The 19,116-nt window shown below is 34.4% G+C and overlaps 1 protein-coding gene across 1 annotated transcript in view; it reads left to right on the plus strand.

The window, feature by feature from the left end:
* The first annotated feature begins 3,317 nt into the window (after positions 1 to 3,317).
* LOC125667017 (uncharacterized) overlaps positions 3,318 to 19,116 on the plus strand; it is a 104,245-nt gene continuing 88,446 nt past the window's right edge. Inside the window, exons 1-2 of the mRNA XM_056154073.1 lie at positions 3,318 to 3,387; positions 11,668 to 11,727. Coding sequence (XP_056010048.1) covers positions 3,381 to 3,387; positions 11,668 to 11,727 — 67 coding nt within the window. The 5' untranslated portion in view covers positions 3,318 to 3,380. The remainder of the gene's footprint in view (positions 3,388 to 11,667; positions 11,728 to 19,116) is intronic.

Here is a 19,116-nt window from a genome sequence, read left to right on the forward strand (position 1 = left end):
GCACACATATAATCGATTATAATCGGGATAGTCATTCAAGTGTTTTAACCCCCCTCATGATAGATAACAGAATCATTAAACATATAGACAACATTTGAATTTTTCTTTGTTTCTTTTGTTCACACGTAAATCAACCAGAACTTCAATATATCAAGTAATTGAATTTATTTGTCTCAAAGATATCAGAAACAAAGTTAACAACCAAGAGAAAATAAAATTTTCCATTTGTTTTGTACTTCGTCTCGTAGATACTGATAAGCCTGTTCTCTCAATTCTGGGACAAAGTTCATGTCTTTAGTAAATGGGTTCATAAGACCCCCATTTAGGTGGTTTTGTCAGTCTCTGCTCTTTTGTTGAGCTCAACATGGATTTTCTTTTTCATTCTTCTGATTATTGGTTCATCATCATCTTTTGTACCAATGATTTTCAAAAGTTTCATTACTATTGGTAAAATTTTGTGCATAGTGGGTGTCTTATCAGCACATATAATTGTAGTGGCTTTTTTTAAATGGTTGAAGTAAGGCCATAATTCTCTCAACTGTGGTCTGTTCTTCAAAGGAAAATATACAGTTTTTAGCTCACCTGAGCTGAAAGCTCAAGTGAGCTATTCTGATCGCCTGTTGTCCGTCGTCTGTCCGTCTGTCTGTAAACTTTTTACATTTTCGACTTCTTCTCCAGAACCACTAGGCCAATGTCAACCAAACTTGACCACAAGCATCCTTGGGTGAAGGGCTTTCAAGTTTGTTCAAATGAAGGGCCATGTCCCTTTCAAAGGGGAAATAATCACTAAAATACAAAAATAGGGTGGGGTCATTTAAAAATCTTCTCAAGAACCACTAGGCCAGAAGAGCTGAAATTTACATGAAAGCTTTCTGACGTAGTGCAGATTCAAGTTTGTTAAAATCATGGCCCCGGGGGTTGGATGGGGCCACAATAGGGGATCAAAGTTTTACATACAAATATATAGGATAAATCTTTAAAAATCTTCTTCTCAAGAACCACTGAGCCAGAAAAACTGAGATTTACATGAAAGCTTTCTGACATAGTGCAGATTCAAGTTTGTTAAAATCATGGCCCCGGGGGTTGGATGGGGCCACAATAGGGGATCAAAGTTTTACATACAAATATATAGGAAAAATCTTTTAAAATCTTCTTCTCAAGAACCACTTAGGCAGAAAAGCTGATATCATAATGCAGATTCAAGTTTGTTAAAAACATGGCTCCCGGGGGTTGGATGGGCCAGAATAGGGGATCAAAGTTTTACATACAAATATATAGGGATTATCTTTAAAAAATCTTCTTCTCAAGAACCACTGAGCCAGAAAAGCTGATATTTACATGAAAGCTTTCTGACATAGTGCAGATTTAAGTTTGTTCAAATCATGGACCCCGGGTGTAGGATGGGGGCCACAGTGAGGGGGGGGGGGTCAAAGTTTTACACCACTGAACCAGAAAAGCTGATATTTACATGAAAGCTTTCTGACATAGTGCAGATTCAAGTTTGTTCAAATCATGGCCCCCAGGGGTAGGATGGGACCACAAGGGGGATCAAAGTTTTGCATACAAATATAGGGAAAATCTTTAAAAAATCTTTACAAGAACCATTGGGCCAAAGACGTTGACATTTACATGAAAGCTTTCTGACATAGTGTAGATTCAAGTTTGCAAAAATCATGGCCTCCAGGGGTAGGTTGGGGCCATAATAGGGACTAAGGTTTTACATGCAAATATATATGGAAAGTCTTCAGATATGGGCCAAGGTGACTCAGGTGAGTGATGTGGCCCATGGGCCTCTTGTTCAAAGTAGAACTTCATGTTTTGATAATGCAGGATCATTAGCAAGAGCCATCAGGGCAGGAAATTGTTCAACCAAGCGCTGTAAAATATTATACAATGTTGAATTCCACCGTGTAGGAACATCACTGATCAGATTGTTGAATGACATTATTATTCCGGTATTTCTCTTCTCCCGCCATTTTTTGCTTATTTTTTTTTTTATCGGGTTTGACATACAGAAAATAAAATCTTAACAAAATTAAACTGATTTCCGGATTTAAAAAAAATTTGGTCAACGATGTCGGCGACTTTTATTTTGTAATCAATTAGTAGCATCATAGATCTCTGAACGACCGACAATCGATCATTGGCGATAATCGTTTCACCACTACAGGGTGAGCAAGTAGTCCTTTACCAAAACTGCAAATTTCATGATCCCAGGGATAGGGGTTGGTATCAGGAGGATTTTTAGTAATTAAATGCGTTAACATTTGAAATTTTTTAACTTCTTGATAACGACCATTCTAATTCTTTTCAAACGTGGTATGAAGCTTTTGGGATAAGAGTGGCGTAAATGGTAAATTTCAGGACTCCTGCAACCCTGGGGCCTTGGGCAGGGTACAAAAACTGCCAAAAATTTACTAATTTTCAAATCTCTTCTTGTCTACAACCGTATATATTTTAGAAAAAACTAAATGCATTACGACGTAGAGCAGGATAGCCTCTACTAAAATTGTAAATTTTCATGATCCTCTGGGTAGAGGTTCTTATTTAAGGGCGGGACCTAACTTGCTATATATAGTGTACATGTGTAAAACATTAAAATAATATCTTCTTAAATACAATTGATGCTAAATTGAAAGTAAATGAATATCTATAAGGAGTAGGCAATCCTCTACCAAAAATGTAATTTTCATAATTCCAGGGGTAAGGATTTTGGTTCCAGGGTGCCAAAAGTTTTAGTGTTTATTTTCTATATCATTTGAAAGACTTCTTTAAGTTTGCTGATAGTGCATAAGAACTATATAAAAATGTACATATCTAGGAAAAGCACAAAAAATGCGTACCATAATCCCAGGGTTTTGACTTTATGACGGATCCATATTAGTCATATCCTGTTAATGCTACATATATTATGTAAAGTCTTTCATCAGTATAGGCACTTTCGATGGTATGCAAGTTTTAAGAACATATCTTGTTTAGCACTGTTACTGAATTTTAGAATCTAGCTTATATATGCAGAATAGGAAATTATTTTTCTAGATTTGATAGCCATTGGGACTAGTGATACCTTTAACTAATACTCAGATGACAGATAAGGCCTGTGAGTTTCTTGTTATATACTGAGTTTCTGTGAGAAACACAAGCCTATAGTACACGTATTGCATTCTTTTTTCTATATAGGATAACCACTTGTATTACATATTGATCGTAGAATTGTTTAAGAGCACCTGAAAAATCTTTTTACTGTCTGCCAGTTTGTCAGTTCAGAATGTTTAACCACGTGGGCTATATGACTAGATAGCTTATCTCCCCCAATTATTCATTACCTGTTCAGTGTTTTGTTACTCGGCACTGTGTGACAAGTGAATTCAATATCAAAAATGACTGGTAAGTTAATACAAATATTTTTTGAAAATAGCTTGAATTGGGTAGAAGTTCCTTATTTGGCTCACGTATATTGTGCCTTTATAAATGTCAATATTTTAAACCTATAATATAAAAAACGTATAACAAATTAATAACTGCATGTTTTGTTAGATATGATAAAGAATAAATATGAAATCTTATAACTTTGAAACATTCTGTAATAACCCAAGAAATCGTTGACTACGGATTATTTCATTCAGTGGGCTCACAGCGGGTTGAACAACCACGTTGACTTGTTTGCATTGGGAAAAATGATAATAAAAACATGGATCCCTTTCAAAATCAATTTGAATGTAGTTTTTATAAAGATACACATTCAAGTAATTTATGCATCGTTTACATAACACACCCCGCAAACAATGATATGCCAATCGGTGAAAATGTTGCAATGGTTACTGAAGGAAAGATTACTCCTGCTAGCCACCTGATCCCACATTTGATGTTTCCTGGGGTCTGTGTTTATACTGTTCTCCAATTTGTATTCATTATATTGAATACAATATGTTATCTTCACCTTTTATGCTACAAATAAAACAGACGAATGCTGTTGAGAACATAACCCACCTTTTCAGCCAAGCCAATACCCCAAAATCTCACAAAGAATGGATTCTTCATGGTGAAGAATCGTTCTATTATTCAGGCATTGAAGAGTGTTTGATTGGTTCATTTTGCGCACCCCCCCCCCCAAAAGAAAACACCCCCTGGAAAATGGGTGTTTATTCAAGTATTGACTTTGATAAACAAACAACACGATATCACATTTAATGCAAGATGCTGTATTTTATTTGTAATTCACATTTTTTAAATTCAAACCTTTTTGGATGATAAGCTTTTGTATTGTATTCTATATTCTGTTGACCGTTTTAAGACTTTTTCATCATTGTTTGACAAGTTTACATTATATTTTGGAGCATTTTTATCGCCTTTTGACAGAGGAGGGGCAAGAGTGTTGCTTATTTCCTTCAGTATTGGAAAATGTTCCCGTTGATATTTCTGTATTGCATTCGATCGATGTCCACTCCTGCTGGCGACGGCTTTGTCATTATAACCATTATTATATAAGGTGGTACACAGAGTTACCCTTCCAGAGTGGTTGGTGATGTTTCGATCATCCACAGAAATTCCCGCATCCTCATAAAATTTCTTAAACATAGTGGATAATTTGTTAATTGGAATTTTCCCAGCACTAAATCGCGGGATTTTGTTTTCGCTCCTAGAATTGAAACTTTCAATCGATGGTTTACGAGAAAACGGTCCAACTCGTGGGATCAATGACAAGTAAATTGAGTAAAGTTTTACTAAACACCGACAATTTCAGGTTGTTCGTAATGTTTCACGATTTGATTTTCTACGTTTCTATGTTTAAGCCCTCCCTGTGCGTTTTTTGAAATTATGGCGGTAAATTGAATGTACTGCAAGTTACTTTCTGGATCAGTTTTGATTTCATATTGCTCTGCATCTAGGCTTTTATGCCATTCCATTCCTCTAAATCTAATTGCTTTTCCGTTATAATTAAACACGGCATTTGAAAGTCCCTCGGCTGTATCAAATGAAAATAAATAAAAGAAAGACACCATTATCCCAAATTTTCTCTTCATCTTTTCGTGTTACAGGATCGCTCCTTTTTTATTTACTCCTATGCCGTCTGCCGTTAATTCCTTCATTCTTGAATCTAAAGCCTTTCGAAAACCAGCAAATACTTGATCATCATCTTTAAAATAATTAAAATCTACTTTTTCCATTTATTACACAGATGCAATTTGTGTTAGTGTATTTGGCGGATATGGATCTTCATTTTTCGCCTTATTTCGCAGATGAAGCGTTGAAGCCAAAAATCCAACATATCGTGCGTTAGATCCTCTGGGTCTGCTGGAATAGAACCACCCTTCAGATGGGTTAAAACTTGCAATTTTCTGTTCTCCGCCCAATCCTTCCACAACTTAATAGCCCATATTTCATTTTGCCTTGTTTTCAGAGGCACCGCATTTTTCTTTTTCTCCGCGATTTCCTCAGAACTCATGGGTGCAGAAAAACGACCGTTATTTGCCACATCATGATATAAGCTTAGAGTAGGAATGTTCATCAATTGGGTGGCTTTAACATCTTCTCCACCCTAGTCTCCTAGCAAATCAAAATCAATTTCCTTTGCATCCCACGTACCCTGACTTGCTTGAATGTCCATTTTGAAAGTATGAGTGTTTGATTTTCACGGGAATTGTGTTCGATTTTACAACGAGTCCCTAATCAAAGCCGTAACTCAGGCATGACACTATTGTGAGTTTGTGACACAATAATGGGTGGGGTTTATTTTGAAACATTGATTTGATTGGTTGGATTCTGTTCTAAGTAAGTAAGATCATATGAAGAGAAATCTTCGTCACAAAGAATAGGCTTCGCTTCACTACGTTACGCTCCGCCCATTCTTTGCGACGAAGATTTCTCTTCAAATGATCTTACTATTACTTAACGAGTTTCGTTCCACTTGTCAAGTCGCTCTTACATAATGAATTTTACTCCGTATACCTGATCACGATATAGTGCTGACGGCGGGTGTGATCGATTAGAAGGGGGTACTTACTCTTCTTAGGTACCTAATCCCACTTCTCTGGTGTATTCTTTATTGTATTTTTGAGATTGATCGCTGTTCGCTTTCCAGTGATTAATTTTTTAGAAAACGGATATCATGAGTCAAGCTGACCCCCCCCCCCCTGAATACACGTATAATAACGAGTCCCAAGCTAAAAAATCAATGAGTCCAAATTGTATCATTTGGAAAAAAAACCCAGCCTGACAATCACATGTACAAACAACCAAGCTAAGGAAAAAGCTTAGTCTTGTCACACCCCTTAGAGAATATCTTTCGCATTTTATCAGATTTCCACACCCCTAATGTTTTTTCAGCTAATGATCGTTTGTTCAGAATGCACAGTTTGGCACTCATCAATTTCCCTTGGGTATCAACAGTAAGCCTCTTCCCTACCTTGGTTAGTATTTGATTTTGCATGGAACATTCCCTCTCACAACCAGCAGTGTGTACTGCTGATATAAGGACCAACAGTGCATTTAAGTTTGGAAACTGTTCCTTATGATAAGTAACAATTAAATTCCACAACTTCCAAAAACAACTACTGGGAAAGAAGTTTGATAAAACTACTCATTTCATACATCTCCACTCTGCTTTGGTCTTTTTTCCCCGGTTCTCTTGTGGTTACTATTCTCGTTATACCCCCCCCCCTAAAAAAAAAAAACAAAAAAAAAAAAAAAAAAAAAAAAACCTGGCACAAAATATCCAACTCATCAAAAATGAGGAAGTTGATGGTCTCTGGGCAATAATACTAAAGGCTGAGAGGAAATCCGTTGAATCTGCTTTGAAATTAAATGCTAAGGTCTGAATAGAGATGGAGTTACAAATGAGGCTTGTGAGTCTAGTGAAAACCACAACAAACATTTTGATTTGTCTAGTGGACAAACTTTACATAATCTTAGAAATTTTTTAATGAATGTGTAACAATACGTATTTAAATTATAAACGCCGTGCTCCCACTTCCTAACGACGTGTAAATTAAGAAATAACGATAATAAAATCGCTTCATTTAAATATTAAAGTATTGTGATTTCCACTATAAATTTGATCATTTTTCTGTTAAAAGATTTTCGAAATGCACCAATGAAAGTAGGTCAAGGCCTTGTTGTCAATGATATATCGTATCATAATTTATCTAATCCAAAAATAGATTTAATAATAAATGCACTGTTTATTTAAAATTAAGATAATTACAAATATTTAAAGGGATAACATTACTAAATAGTGTTTAGACAGCGACCCCATGTAAACATTATTTACTCAGTCGCAATGGCAGATTTCATACTCGCTTTCTTCTCTACATTTGGATGCACTGATGGCTAAAACATATAAGACTCAGTAAATTTGTCAACATGGAAATAAATTTTATTTGTGGTAATAAATCAGGCCCCTAAAACCCGAGTTTTTCCAAATATCTAAAACTTCTTTCACAATACGTTGATCGACGAAGGTCGCATTTGACGTCTCAGTACCACGTGACTACATAACTAATTAACTAGGCTTATGGATTTAGATTTAAGTCCATATTGTGGTTAATTATCGCAATATTTCGGCGAATGAACTATCAGAATTAATTAAGGAAGTCAAAATGCATATAATTGTGTATACTTTGAAAACCTGAGATGTGTCCTTTAAAGGGACTGGTTCACGTTTTTCGAAAGAAATATTTTTCATTTTTGATGTTAAAAATTAAAAATCCAACAGCATTTGACCCAATGATATGTTGTATTGGCAAACTACATGGTTATAACGACCAAAGAATTATGACAATCTAGTTATTCTAGTCTTCACTTTTCAGATTCGTGATATTTTCGATGTTCTTATTTCCCCCCGTGATTATAGAAGTCACTGTTACGACGTTTTGTAATATAATTTATTAACAGTTACTGACATGTACAAACCCATGGATAAACAAAAAAAAAATATTTTGGTTTAACATGTTTTTTGATGACACAGATCTTGAAAGTAAGTAATAAGTCGAAAACTGTCCAGTATGTCAGATATCGAATGGTCCAGGACTGTTCTGGGAAGTTTGCGCATTAAAACTTTAAGGTAAAACCATTTTACCGAAATTAGGTTGTACTCTACCTGACAATGTCTATTTAGAAATCAGGCCACTGTTTACAATATAGCAGTTTTTCTGTTTGGGATTCGTATAGTGCATTATGTTTTCGATTATCGCGTTTGACGAGAAGAAACGACATGTATTCATAATTTTGCCATTTTAAAAATTGTCGCACTGGACAAAAACTACAATTATAAACATATTTGCAATTTTGAAATTATGGACGACTATTCATTTTGTCTTTGTCAACTATTCAGCATGACGGATTACAATTACATTCATAAAATCATTAGTTAATTTTCAATACGGACATAGATCATTTATGTTACATAAGGAACATTTAATTTGGAGCTCCAATTGACTTCCTAATAATCACGTTTTATTTACTGTATGTGATATCAATAACTATAATACATGTACATAACTAATGCACGCAATTATTCAAAAATGTTCTTGAATTCATTTGAATTAAAGATATCGTTCATTCAATTCATGTGTGCAACAATTCAAACACGCATTAATAAATCCTTCCTCTATGCAATATTATTTGACTGATTTCCCGCGTAGTTGAAAATAATGACTGGATGCAATTTCTTTTAAAAGTCAAAAATTCAGAGAGCAACGATCTTTCAATGGGAGACAGAAGTCCATCTTTAATATGAATTTTATTGAATATCATCTCAGACGATGGGCTAAAATATGAAAAAGAACTAGAGTACTCTGTCACAATGGATAAAGACTATAAGAGGAAGCAGTGAATGAAAGGAACAAATTTTTCTCAGAAATCTTACAAAGAATACAAAGTTTAGCATAGGATAAATACGGACTTTTGGAGACATGAGAGCTGGCATCAGGTTGTTATGAGGAGTGGATACCCCTTGCCAACCGATCACACCCGCCCTTAGCCCCATACTCCGATCAGGCAAACGGAGTAATTCGTAGTTAAAATCAATATGAAAAGAACGGACTATTAACCGGCATGAAACACGCAAAACTGCAGTCAACGCAATTACATGTATAAGCTGTATATGCAAATCAGATGGCCATAAAATACCGACCCTAATCGAAGCTACCAAACCCATGCAACATCCATCCATTTCCGCCTCGATTTGATAAAAACAACAACATGATCATACACAGAACATGATCTTAAGTATCAAAACAGCCACGAGACAGAAACAAAGCAGGCGGCAATGGAATATATAGAATATTGCCACACAAATACGGGAAACCAACGAAACAAACGGAATGGCTTAGGATGTTTTATTTATTGGCGCAATCCGTTTGTAACAATGCTGAGCTGCCTGCTTTCAAGATCCATGTTCAAGAAATTATCCAAATATGAAGCAGACATGGAAGACCCCCGCATTGCTCTTCACTTCGAACCCAACGGGACATATCGAATCGAAACAAGAATGAAATTGGGTATTTCCAAAAGATAAAACTTCGTCGATACATCCAAATGTCAAGTCGATCGCCAGCTCAGGAAATTTTTTCTTTAGATATATCGACGATGTTTTATCTATTAACAATTATCATTTTCATTGATATGTCGATTCGATATATTCCTGTAAACTCGTGATAAAAGACGCCACGGAGTCCTCCACATCTGCTTCGTACTTAGATATTTAATTGAAAATGGATATTAACGGCAAACTAGCAACTCAACTTTATAACAAACGAGATGATTTCAGCTTTTCCATCGTCAACTCCCATATTTATGTAGCAATATTCCATTAGCACCTGCATATGGTGTTTATACCCCTCAACTGATTCTATACGCAGTGTACTGATTGTTATGCCGTTATTTGCACACTGATTTTGACTACAGATTACTCCGTTTACATGGTCAAAACATAGGTACCATGGCGGATCTGACCTGTCGACAGGGGATGCTTATTTCCCCTAGGCACCTGATCCAGAGGTCCCTGTTTGCCCAACACTTTACTTTGTAAAATTTTTAATTATAATGTGACCTTGAAATCGCCCCTAATCTGAATGTTTGGTGCGTTTAAAATGGACTCATTTACCGTACATAAAAAGTGCAAAAGTTCGGGTGCATCTGCTATAGCCAGCAATACAATTTTTTAAATATATATTCTAGATATATGTGATTTGAACATATTTTATTGTCTAGATGTTATAACAAAAGGATTGAGCACAAGATCTTAACTCTTCTAATCAAGATATATGTATGAGCCTGAAAAGTGCAAGGATCAACATATGCGTTATAAATTAATGGTATATGGCATCTATAGGATTGTGGGTAATCCCAGTAATTCGCTGATGACTGTCAATATGTTCTTAGATTATCATAGCATGCATGCATTTAATTCCAGTACTTTTCACTGAAAGGATTTAGTATATCAATAAATGTTCAGCTTGTAACCCGCATAAACCCGAACTTTTGTTTAAAAGTAGGGCATCTTGATGTTTTCTAAAAACAAAGTACCATGTTGTCGTCGCGGGAAATTACCATGAAGGAAATTTATGTAGCTCGGTCGCAGTCAAGATATGGACAGTATTGTTTCCGTTTTTAATCAAAACAATCATAATCATGCTTGTGAATTTGAGGTATAATTTCACACCAAAAATTATGGTACATTATACTATAGAAGCCCTTAACATAGTTGCGTATCTGTTAAAGAGTACAAAACCAGGTCCGCTAAGAAAGAACCACAAGTCGTGCCCATGGGCGTTCTTGGCTCACTAATTTTGACTACGGATAAGTCCGTCTAGCTGATCAAGATATAGAGCTCACGGCGGATGCTTACTCCTCTTAGGCACCTGATCCCACCTCTGGTATATACAGGGGTTCGTGTTTGCCCAACTCTCTATTTTTTATTGCTTAGGACTTACATGTATATTATGAGATTGATCACTGTTCGTTTCCTTCACCTTTCATGCAATATGTGTGTAATCCTGTATAAATAAAGTATATTATTTTTATTATAGAATATATATTGTATTGAAAATAGATATCAATAGCAAAGTAACAACTCAACCTTAGGATAAAAGGGATGATTTCAGCTTTTCTATCGTTAGCTTCCCATATTCATGTAGCAATATCCCATTTTCATCTGCAGATGGTGTTTCTATCTCTCAATTGATTCGATACGCATGGGACTGTTCTGCGTATGATCAGTTTTTTAATCGAAGCAGGCCACCGACAAACAAGTTGATGGTTTCAACAGTCTGGTTTAAAGTCATTATTTTACAAATTCTATGGTCGTTATAACAACTAATTTGCCAATACAACTTCTCATTGGGACAAATGCTGTCTGAATTATCCTATACTGATTGTTAGGCCGTTGTTGGTACACTGATTTTGACAACGGATAATTCCGTTTACCTGATCCAGATATGAGGCTCATGGCGGGTGTGACCAGGGAATGCATACTCCTCCTAAGCACTTGATCCCACCTCTGGTAGATCCAGGGTTCCGTGTTTGCCCAACTCTCTATTTTGTATTGCTTATATGAATTATGAGATTGATCACTGTTCGTTATCTTCACCTTTCATCATATCAAATTATGAATTGTAACTTCCCAGTTGTGTGTATTTCAATAAATCTATGATATTCATATTTCAGACATCCATCGTATGGTATCACTCCTGTTCATCGCTGTGATTGCATTCTATATTGCGGAAGGTAACTCTAACACTCTTTCTCTGCTCTTGTAATTACTGACTTGTAATTGTAAATTTATTACAATGTTTCTTTGGATAAGAATATAACTATTAGTAAATGATCTGTAACATGTTCTAAAAAATGGTCCATTACATGTGCAGGGTTTATTCAATATCCGACATATTTGGTAAATCCTACAATACATTAACATGCTAAAACATAATTCATGAATACCTAGATTGACACTATACAATAGACTATAACTTTGAACTAAAATGATCACTACGATGAACATCGAAGTTTTAAAATTATCGCTTTTAAAGGGACTTGAAACAATATGACTTGAATTCGTTGTCAGATACTTGTCTTTGTTGAACACTTCATAATAGGCATGTCACTCTTTAGAGTAACGAATTGAAGAGTTGCCATTATATTGAAAATAGAAAAAAGAACAACTACAGAGTCATCCAAGAAACTGCAAAATCTCTTTGTATTTTATCACAATCTGTTTAAAGTTAAAACCATTCGTATTTGGTTCTAGTTACCTTTCTTGAATATGTCTTGTTTAAACTGTTATTATCGTATGTACAACCAAAGTCATATATTGGTCATTCCTAGTGTCTGATATGTCTAATATCCAATGCTACCTACAAAGGTGACATTCAATGTTCTTGTATTTTATCAGTAAGTAGAATGTTTCTCTTCGTCTTTGATAATCTTTTAAAAATTGTTCATAAGCTAAGATGACCATGAAGAAGTGAAGATAACGAAGAATCATTAATCGCATCAATCTGATGAATGTATAGGGATCAGGATCAGGAGTGGTGGAGCAGTTAGGATCCACCTTGTTCGGTCACACCCTTCCTGATCCCTATATGTTGATCAAGTGTAAAACTTATACGGTACCAATTGTGATGCATTAGATGTAGACAGAGTAATCATCAGTCAACATAATTTTATTTTAGAGAAAATCTTAATTATGAATGGTTTCGGATAGAATTCAGCCTCATAAGAAGATGTATTTAGAAATAAAATCACTACGACGATTACAGAAGTTTTGAATTTCTCACTTTTTAATTGACTGTTGAATCCCCTATACATATATGTAACATCAACTTTCATATCAACGGCGTGCATTAGTTTAAAAATTCAAGATCCACGCAACACTCTTTCGCTTAAGGTGGGTCCTTAGTCCTGGATTTTTGGGGTTTAGGTAGCATGTTTTTGTTTGGAATCAATAAATTAACATTCAGAGTAATGAAAAAATGCAAATTAGTTAAGGATTTCCATTTTAATTTTCATTACAGACACTACTGAAGTCACGTACCCCTATGTAGATTTTAATGAAATTCATTGGAAACAGTTATTTGTCGTTATTTTAAAATAAAAACAACAAGAAAATTGTTTAATTGAATTTATTTATCAAGAAACATGTCAATAACTAAAACACAGACCATTTTCAATATGTTCATGAAGTTTTAGAACAATAAGTGTAGACTTATTGAATTAGCGTTATTCCCCAAAATGTTAAAAAACGAATAAATGTGGACACAATTTCCTTATAGCATGGTTTACATATCATTTTTATGCCCCCGAGATCGAAGATCGGGGGGTGGGGGGGGGGCATATTGTTTTTGTCCTGTCTGTCATTCTGTAATTTTGTCATTCTGTCTGAAACTTTAACCTTGCTAATAACTTTTGAACAGTAAGTGATAGAGCTTTGATATTTCACATGAGTATTCCTTGTTACAAGATCTTTCCGTTGGTATTGAACCTTTTGACCTTGACATTTGACCTACTTTAATTTTTTTTTACATTGGTCATAACTTCTAAATGGTAGATATTAGAGCTTTCATATTGTACATGAGCATTTCTTTTGACAAGATCTTTCTACTGGTACCAAGATATTTACCCTTGTGACCTTGGCCATCTTCGAAATTGGCCATTCTCGGGGGCATTTGTGTTTCACAAACACATCTTGTTTCTGTTTATATTAGTAGATGTACATCTATTATAGTTATTTATAAAAAAATCCATATCTTTCCTTGATAATTTCAAATCTATAGCTTCTAGAGTATGTATACCCCCATAAAAAATCGAAGTCTGGTACCATACAGCTGAGCTATTCAAAATTACTCATGGATTAAAATTTTATGTAATTTCACGAAAAGACACAGATAATGATTCCTTATCACCTTGGTAAAATGTTTTTGTTAAAAATAAAGGAAATCTATCGCATAATGGACTTGATAAATAATTTATTGAAAACAGAGTTATTGTCCTTGGATTCAATATTTTGAAACATATCATTGACTATTCAAATATAACTTAAGACTTTTGAAATATTTTATGGCTGACAATTTGTTTTAAAATAACTATTGAAAAAGACTCGAACAAAATTTATGTTCCAGTCATTAAATCATTGACTTTGCAAAATCTTATAACGTCACAGGAGTGTGGAACTACGTTAAGGAAGTTAGTTCCTAAGCTTTTGAGCACAAATGTGCAGGATGTTACAACTAAGTATTTGCTGGTTCAATACTGATCCCACTAGTGCAAACATATCGCATATCTATTACTGAACCCTGTCCAGTTGAAGAAAATATGTCAATACATATTTTAAAAGGGTTTTGCAGGGACTATATTTTGCGGCAAAGGGATTGATTAACCACAAAGTTCTAAATCTGCGTGATTTTAGGGACCAGTCAATATTTATTGGGGAGTTGGGACCGGTGCAAAATGCAATAGGGCACATTTAGTTTGACTTACATACTGATAGGACTCCAACTTTTTTTATTATTATTATTATTTTCAACACTGATAGGACAGCTATATTTTTTTTGCAAATGTATCAATGAACCAAAATAGTATAAAGTACATGTATTTCAAACTTTTAATTCAACTATCTTACAAACAATAATACTAAATTGTATGTATGCTGTATTTCATGTCCAAGTTGTATATACTACAGACAATATGAAGTAAAATACTGGACCTTAGACAATTTTTTATATTAAAACATGTAATTAAAAATCACAAAAGAACTATTCAGCTGTGAATGAAATTGCAAAAATTACATGTAAGTTTTGCATGGAGTATGGATTTCAATCATAGAAAATAAAAATGGTGTATCATGTTGGTCATAACTTGAAGGATACAGACCAGAAATTAACTAAAGTCTAAACACATATTTAACCATTTGAGTTTGCCAATTAGCTATCATTAGGTCAAATACTGTATGTCTTGCTTCCTACCGTTTGTTAGGCCGTTCTGGACACACTGATTTTGACTACGAATAACTCCGTTTACTTGGATCACCGAGGGTGTTACCGGTCGACAGGGGATGCTTTCTCCTCCTAGGCACCTGATCCCACCTCTGGTATATCCAAGGCCTTATAGCAGTTATGAGATTGATCACTGTTCGTTATCTACACCTTTCATAGTGAATACTGATATGTGAAAAATACTTGTAAGTGTACGAGACAAAAATTCAGTAAAACAGTAATTTGAAAATATGCAAAAGTAGCACTTTAAACAATATTTTAACAAAAACAAACAAGATGAAAATAATGAGATTTGTAACTTCACTCGACAAATTTAATACCGAACAAACATGACAAAGTCGAGAAAAGTTTCTCAGGAGCTTGAATCCCTCAGCTGATTCTAACAATGGAGGGGCAAATTTTAAGTGATAATTATGAAGAACTGCGAAGATTTTTAAAATGAAGTAAAATTGTTGTTTAATCATACATATGTATTTATTTATTAGATAGGACATGCACTTTTTTATTACACATCTGATAGAGGACAACATTTTGTTTTGTAATTTTAGAAGATAGGACATATGGATTTTAAAAATGGAAATATGGAATACACCGGTCCCAACCCCCCCCCCCCAACCCCAATAAAGATTGACCGGTCCGTTACAGTTTCTGTTTCATCCAATACATGTATATCTTCTATTTTTATACTCCTATACGTGTATTTCGGTTTTATTATTTATGATACAAGTAGCTGAAACTTGGAACTAGTTCAAATGTTGTAATTCATTACTTTGGTTGATATATTTTTCCGAACAGAATACCAATTTTTATAAAAGTTTTAATTAATTTACTCGACATTTAGTTTTAAAATTCAGTATTTTCGCCAATAATCTAAAAATTTGGTCTCCACCCTCCCCCTCTTTTTAAAGTTTCATTTTAAATTTCAAGACAAGGATTTAAAAATTATGTGAAATTTTAGAAATTGACAGTACTCCTAATATGTCTTTTTAAACTCTCAAATTTGATCTCATGATTTTTTTCTTATATCAAGTGCAAAAATATATCAACCGGAAAAATATATCAACCAAATTAATGAATACAACATTTGAACTAGTTCCAAGTCCTAACTACTTGTATCATAAATTTATTTCCATTACTGGTATTAAACTTTTTTTTATCTGAAATGTTTGAAGACATGATTATGTATGAAAGGCGAAGATAACAAACAGTGATCAATCTCATAACTCCTATAAGCAATACAAAATAGAGAGTTGGGCAAACACTATTTTATCTATTTACTAATTTCATGTAATGATTGATTATGTTGCTTATGTTGCGTTGACACCAACAGACAAATCAAGTTTAATTAAATATATTTTAAGTACAAAAAAGGTCATGTTTAGAACACTGTAGCTCAATAACAAGCGTTGCGACTCCAGTTTTTCATTTCCTATTTCTCCTTCAATGTAGAAATCAAAACTACACTTCCCAAAAAATTGACATTACTCCAAATTTCAGGTGCGAACCTCTTTAACGAACTGAATACTGGACAAATTTAAGACAACTATGGAATCAATGAAGATCGTAGAAAGTTTCTCAATGATTTATGACCATCTGCTTAAAGTTAAAACCGTTCGTGTGACTTCAGTTAACGTTCTTGAAGGTGAACATCATGAACAATGATCAATCTTATAACTCTTGTAATATTACAAAATAAAGAGTTGGGCAACCACGGACTCCTGGATATACCAGAGGTGGGATCAGGTACCTAGGAGGAGTAAGCTTGCCCCATCTACCGGTGACACCCGCCGTGAGCCCAATGTCTTAGGTAAACGGAGTAATTCTGAGTCGAAATCAGTGAACCAATGACGGCCTAACAATCAGTATAAAACACGTCAGACAGCATTTGTTTCAATTATAGGTTGTATTGGCAAACTCAATCAATATAACTACCAACGTATTTGCGAAATACTGCCTTTAAACGAGACTTTTAATTTAATTTAAACATATGTTATTGAGAAATTCAATAGGATCGGGCAACAGGCAAAGCCTATGTAGGCCCTCTCCCAAATACGAAGGTCAAGTACAAAGGTATGATTGATAAACAGGATTCTTTGAAGATGTAACAACATTGTAATGAGATTTATATGAAAATAGTTAATAAGAGTTTGCTGATTTTTGCTATGAAATTATTTCTTATAGATCAACATGTTCTACACATATACTTACAAAACTCTCCATCTACAGTCACACACACACACACACATTGTAAAGCTTCTGAAGATGTAATTGTAATAAACGCTAAAGCTTTACGGAGGATTTCTGTGTTTTCATTTCATATTTTTTCAATATTATTATCTGATTACTGAGACTCTATTTCAATTTTGGATATATATATATATATATATATATATATATATATATATATATATATATATATAACACACTATTACGCATACATATATATGTATAATTACCTGAATCAATGGGACCAACATATCCATAAACTGTATAAAGGTGCCGCGACACGGACAAAGTAATGCTCCTCCCAATGTCTGCTTTGGCTATCGTACTGTGTCTTGAGTGTGAGCGTATTCCAAGAGAGTTTAGATGGAAGGGAGAGCTCGCATAGTGCCCAAATAGTGAAAAAAACACCAGCTCGATAACATATTAAATGTCCCACAGACTGTATATATTTCCAATGTTACTGATTTTAGGAGGTTTTAACTGTCTCCTCACCACAAACTGTCTTCATATGGGAAATATGGTGATGTGGCACACTTGTTTTTATCGGATAAAAAACTGCAGGGAAACTTATTTTCCATTGAGTCATATAATTTTCTAAAGAAATATGTCGACTTACATATTCATTAAATCCAGCAAAACAAAGTTATACACTTTTAAATCCTCACCTCTCATGACTTTCTAAACACAGAAGAGTACTCTATACGCTTTTCGACTACTACACTGACGAGTGACATAGGGAGATAGCTAAAATTAGATGAACTTAATCTAATAAATCTATCCGTAATTTATATTTATAGTTTAAATAATCCATGGAACAAAATTTTGAAATTCACATACATGGAAAGTGTAGGATATATTTTAAAAACCCTTCATGTATAACCACTATGTAATGGATATTGCATACTGTATCAGCAAAAGATGGTTTTCAATAAGTTCGATATTCTAATAACCAAAGTATTAAATTCATTTTTATATAAGATTAGATATTCATTTAGATATATATCGATGTAATTATGCCAATTTTTATTTTTAAAAATGTAACTACTTGGAATCATATATTTTTATTTCTGCCTGGTTTTTATAAATAACTGTACTTAATAATTGGCATGAATGAAGGCCCTAGGCATTCCATGAAAGGCGAAGATAACGAACAGTGATCAATCTCATAACTCCTATAAGCAATACAAAATAGATAGCTGGACAAACACGGACCCCTGGAAACATCAGAGGTGGGATCAGGTGCTTAGGAGGAGTGAGCATCCCCTGTTGACCGTTCTTTTGGCACACTGATTTTGACTACGGATAACTCCATTTACCTGATCAGGATATAGGGCTCACGGTGGGTGTGACCAGTTGACAGGGGATGCTTACTCCTCCTAGGCACTTGATCCCACCTCTAGTATATACAGGGGTCCCTGTTTGCCCAACTATCTATTTTGTATTGCTTATAGGAGTTATGAGATTGACCACTGTTCGTTATCTTCACCTTTCATCTACCCTACATTGTGGGCTTCAGGTTATATCACAACCATACACAAATCTGGTACCAAATCTGATCCTAACAATTATCGAAAAATTACTGCTACTAGTGCAATCGGCAAATTATTCAATAGTATTCTGAATGAAAGATTAGAAAAATTCCTGACTAAAAACAAAGTTATAGCTAGCTGCGAGCTGGGATTTACCAAAGCGGCTAGAAGATCTGATCATATCTTAATCTTAAAAAACAATTATTGATAAATACTGTAACTCCAAAGATGGAAGAGTATATCCCTGTTTTGCTGATTTTCATAAAGCTTTTGATACTGTAATACACACTGTCGTTAAACTTAAACTTTCAGAAATAGGCATAGGTAACCTCTTTTCCAATATTGTTAAGAAAATGTATGAAGTCAGCAAT

The sequence above is a fragment of the Ostrea edulis genome, chromosome 2 (genome assembly GCF_947568905.1).
Source record: "Ostrea edulis chromosome 2, xbOstEdul1.1, whole genome shotgun sequence".
Lineage (NCBI taxonomy): Eukaryota > Metazoa > Mollusca > Bivalvia > Ostreida > Ostreidae > Ostrea > Ostrea edulis.